Source organism: Malurus melanocephalus, unplaced genomic scaffold (genome assembly GCF_030028575.1).
Source record: "Malurus melanocephalus ecotype Western Australia unplaced genomic scaffold, MMel_1.1 scaffold_36, whole genome shotgun sequence".
Taxonomy (NCBI): domain Eukaryota; kingdom Metazoa; phylum Chordata; class Aves; order Passeriformes; family Maluridae; genus Malurus; species Malurus melanocephalus.
The window spans coordinates 3,162,973-3,165,951 of NW_026623268.1; the positions used below are offsets into that span (position 1 = coordinate 3,162,973).

Sequence of the window (2,979 nt, forward strand, 5' to 3'; positions counted from 1 at the left end):
GTGGACCGGCGCGGCCAGCGCAACCACCTGGCGGCGTGTTGCTGCGACTGCGAGGAGCTGGACGACGGCTGCGACAGGTACCGGCGCCGCGACCCCCGCCGCCCCGGGGACAGCCCGACCGTGCGGGACGCCCTCCCGAAGGCGGTGTCCCCGCGGGGCTGCCGCCCCGAGGGCCGGGGAACCGCGCCCCGCTTCCCGGTAAACTTGTCGGGAGAGAGGCAAAGGGGAGGCGGCGGGAGCGGGACGGGGCAGGGGCAGGGCGGCGGGAGCGCGGCTGCCCCGATGCCAGCCGGCGCTGTGCTCCCCCCGCTCGCAGGTGGCTGACGTGCAAATCGCTGCCCCCGGGAGCGCTGGAGAGGATCGCCGACACCGTCGCGGACCGGCTGCGGGTCCCGTGGTTCTCGGGGGCCGTGAAGATCAACGTGAGCCTCGTGCCGCCGCTCGTCCTGCTGCCCGTCTTCCTCCACATTGCTGCCCTGCATTTCCTGCTGGGGCTCATCATCCTGACGTCCCTGCCCGTCGTGGTGCTGTGGTATTACTACCTCACCCACCGGAGGAAGGAGCGGACTCTTTTCTTCTTGAGCCTAGGGCTCTTCTCCTTGGGATATATGTACTATTTGTTTCTCCGGGAGGTGGTTCCCCGGGGCCAGGTGGAGTATTCCCAAGTGGTCGTTCTCACGTGCGGGTTGATTCTTATGCTTGCAGCYCTGTCTCGAGCCAAGAAGGACCCTGGCTATCTTCCCATCCCGGCAGGCAACCAGAAGCCATCGCACCAGGATTTGCCCACCAAAAGTGTTAGAGGGAGCTCCAGTGGGCTCCATGGCATCTCAGGTGCTGCCAGCAGTCGTGCTGTGAATGGGGAGGCTAAAGGTCATTGCAGGATGCCATCTGAGCAGCCAGAAGGTGTGAAAAAGGACTGGTGCACTAAATGCCAGCTGGTCAGGCCAGCCCGGGCAGGGCACTGCCGGCTTTGTGGCCGGTGTGTGAGGAGGYTGGACCATCACTGTGTCTGGTAGGTTTTGCACTGCTGAGGCTACCTGTGTTCTCTCTCTCTCTCTGAGTTCCCTCCTTTTTTAAGCTAGCTTCTTTTTTTACAGTCCGTGGCAAATGGAGTTGCTTTTGTTATGTGCAAGACCTTATGATACTCCTTAAATAGAAAAAGCTTTGTATTTACCCCTTAAAAAACAGTGTAACTGTTTAGTTGATCTAATAGCTGAAAGCTTCTACAGCATAATTCAGAAACGTCTTTACTTCTGTACTGTTTTTCATCAGTTCAGGGGTTTTTTGGTGTGGGTTTTCTTGGATTTTTTTTCTTTAAGCTTGGTCTGTGTAGCACTAGCAATCCTGCAGTTAAGGTCCATTAGTGCTCTCCTGGGGCAAGGGATCCCAAGGGTGCCTGTGTGCATGTGGTGCTGGAACCAAGGGGCAGTAGGGTGTGATGKGTCTCAGCAAAGGATACCCTTGTTMAAAATTTGAGGGAAACAGTCTGCTGCTCTTACCCTACAGGTCTATTGACTTGTGTTTCTAACTTTTGTACATAAAGTTACACAGCTTCTTTGAACATGCTTCAAAGTTCTTAGCCTTGTATGGAAGCACCTTGGAAATCAGGTTCTCTGACAGCTGGGGGAGGGAGAAGAAATAGAAGACAGYTTCTTTTCTTTTTTCAAGCAAAGTAATCTCTTCTTTCCTTTTGGAGGATTAACAGCTGCGTAGGGGAGCAGAATCATCAAGCTTTCATCCTTGCACTCTCCTTCTTCATGCTTACCTCTGTGTATGGGATTACCTTGACYCTGCACACCATCTGTAGAGGCCGATCTCCATTTGTGGCATTGTTCTACTGCCCTGGGGCCTATTCTGACTACAGGTGAGATTTCTAGTCTGGGAGACAGCTGGGGTTGGGAGCAGGCTTGCTCAGGTAGCTCAGCTCCTGTTCCTTGTTTTACTGGCTGTCAAACCTGAACAYAAAGCGCTCCCTAGAAAACTCTGGAAACAAAGATCTGTCTCTGCTTTTGCCAAGGCGGGCAGCCTGAGACTTGGAGAGAGCTTCCTATTTGGAAAAAGTTGAAGGGGCTAGGATTTGAAGTATTTGTGGTATTCTGTAGAGATGTACCTTTAAATTTGTTTGCCCCCAGATGCAGATAACAGTCTGACRGTCTAGACTCTCCCTCTCATTCCTYACTATTTATCTAGTGACTGTCCTCCAAGTTATCTGTCTGGCAGTGAGGGTAGTGGGAGCTGTTGGACATAAGTTCAGAGACCAGCACTAGCACAGATGGGCAGAGTACTGCCAGTACAAGTGACACAAGTGACAGACACTACCTTCATCTCTACTSCATCTTGTGACCTGTGGAGTGTGAGCATGCTGGGGTCCTTAAATAAAGCCTGAGCAGCTTTACAACAGGAAGAGTAAAGGGCTAGGTTGTATGATAGCAGTGTGCAAGAGTRGCTCTGTAGCAGCAAAATTCTCATTAAGTAAGCCCTGAAGCTTTAATTTTGAGAAAGCCTTTAAGGATTATCTGATGAAAGCAGCGAAGTGAGATCGCTGTGGCAGATGTAGACAGGGATTTGAAAGGATAGTGATTACCAGGGAAAGTCACTTTAAAGCATCTGCTCCTGTACTAAATGGCTTTCTTCCCATCTTTTTCCCTGCTGCCAGCTCTGCTCTGTCGTTCACCTGTGTRTGGTACTGTGCCATTGTAACAGCTGGCATGGGATACATCCTCCTTATCCAGCTGTTGAACATCAGCTACAATGTGACTGAGAGGGAAGCTCGGCTGGCTCTGCGGGACAACACCGGGCGCAGACTGCTGGGCGGGTTAGTGATAGACACTGGCCAGTATAACAGGGGCCTCCTGTGCAACTGGGGCCACTTCCTGAGCCTGGGCTCTTCTCCTCCACAGCGCTCTGCCGAGGACATCGTGTGACACCCATCTTTCTGCAGATGGCGTTGTGCCTGGCTCACTGACTTTCTTTAGCAGG

General features: G+C 52.9%; 1 protein-coding gene across 1 annotated transcript; it reads left to right on the top strand.

Moving 5' to 3' along the window:
- ZDHHC23 (zinc finger DHHC-type palmitoyltransferase 23) lies at positions 1 to 2,979 on the top strand (the record flags this gene model as incomplete). Its single annotated transcript, XM_057364131.1, has 4 exons — positions 1 to 77; positions 317 to 1,012; positions 1,697 to 1,864; positions 2,657 to 2,979. Coding segments are annotated over 4 exons (1,209 nt in total), but the record flags the coding sequence as incomplete, so codon positions are not given.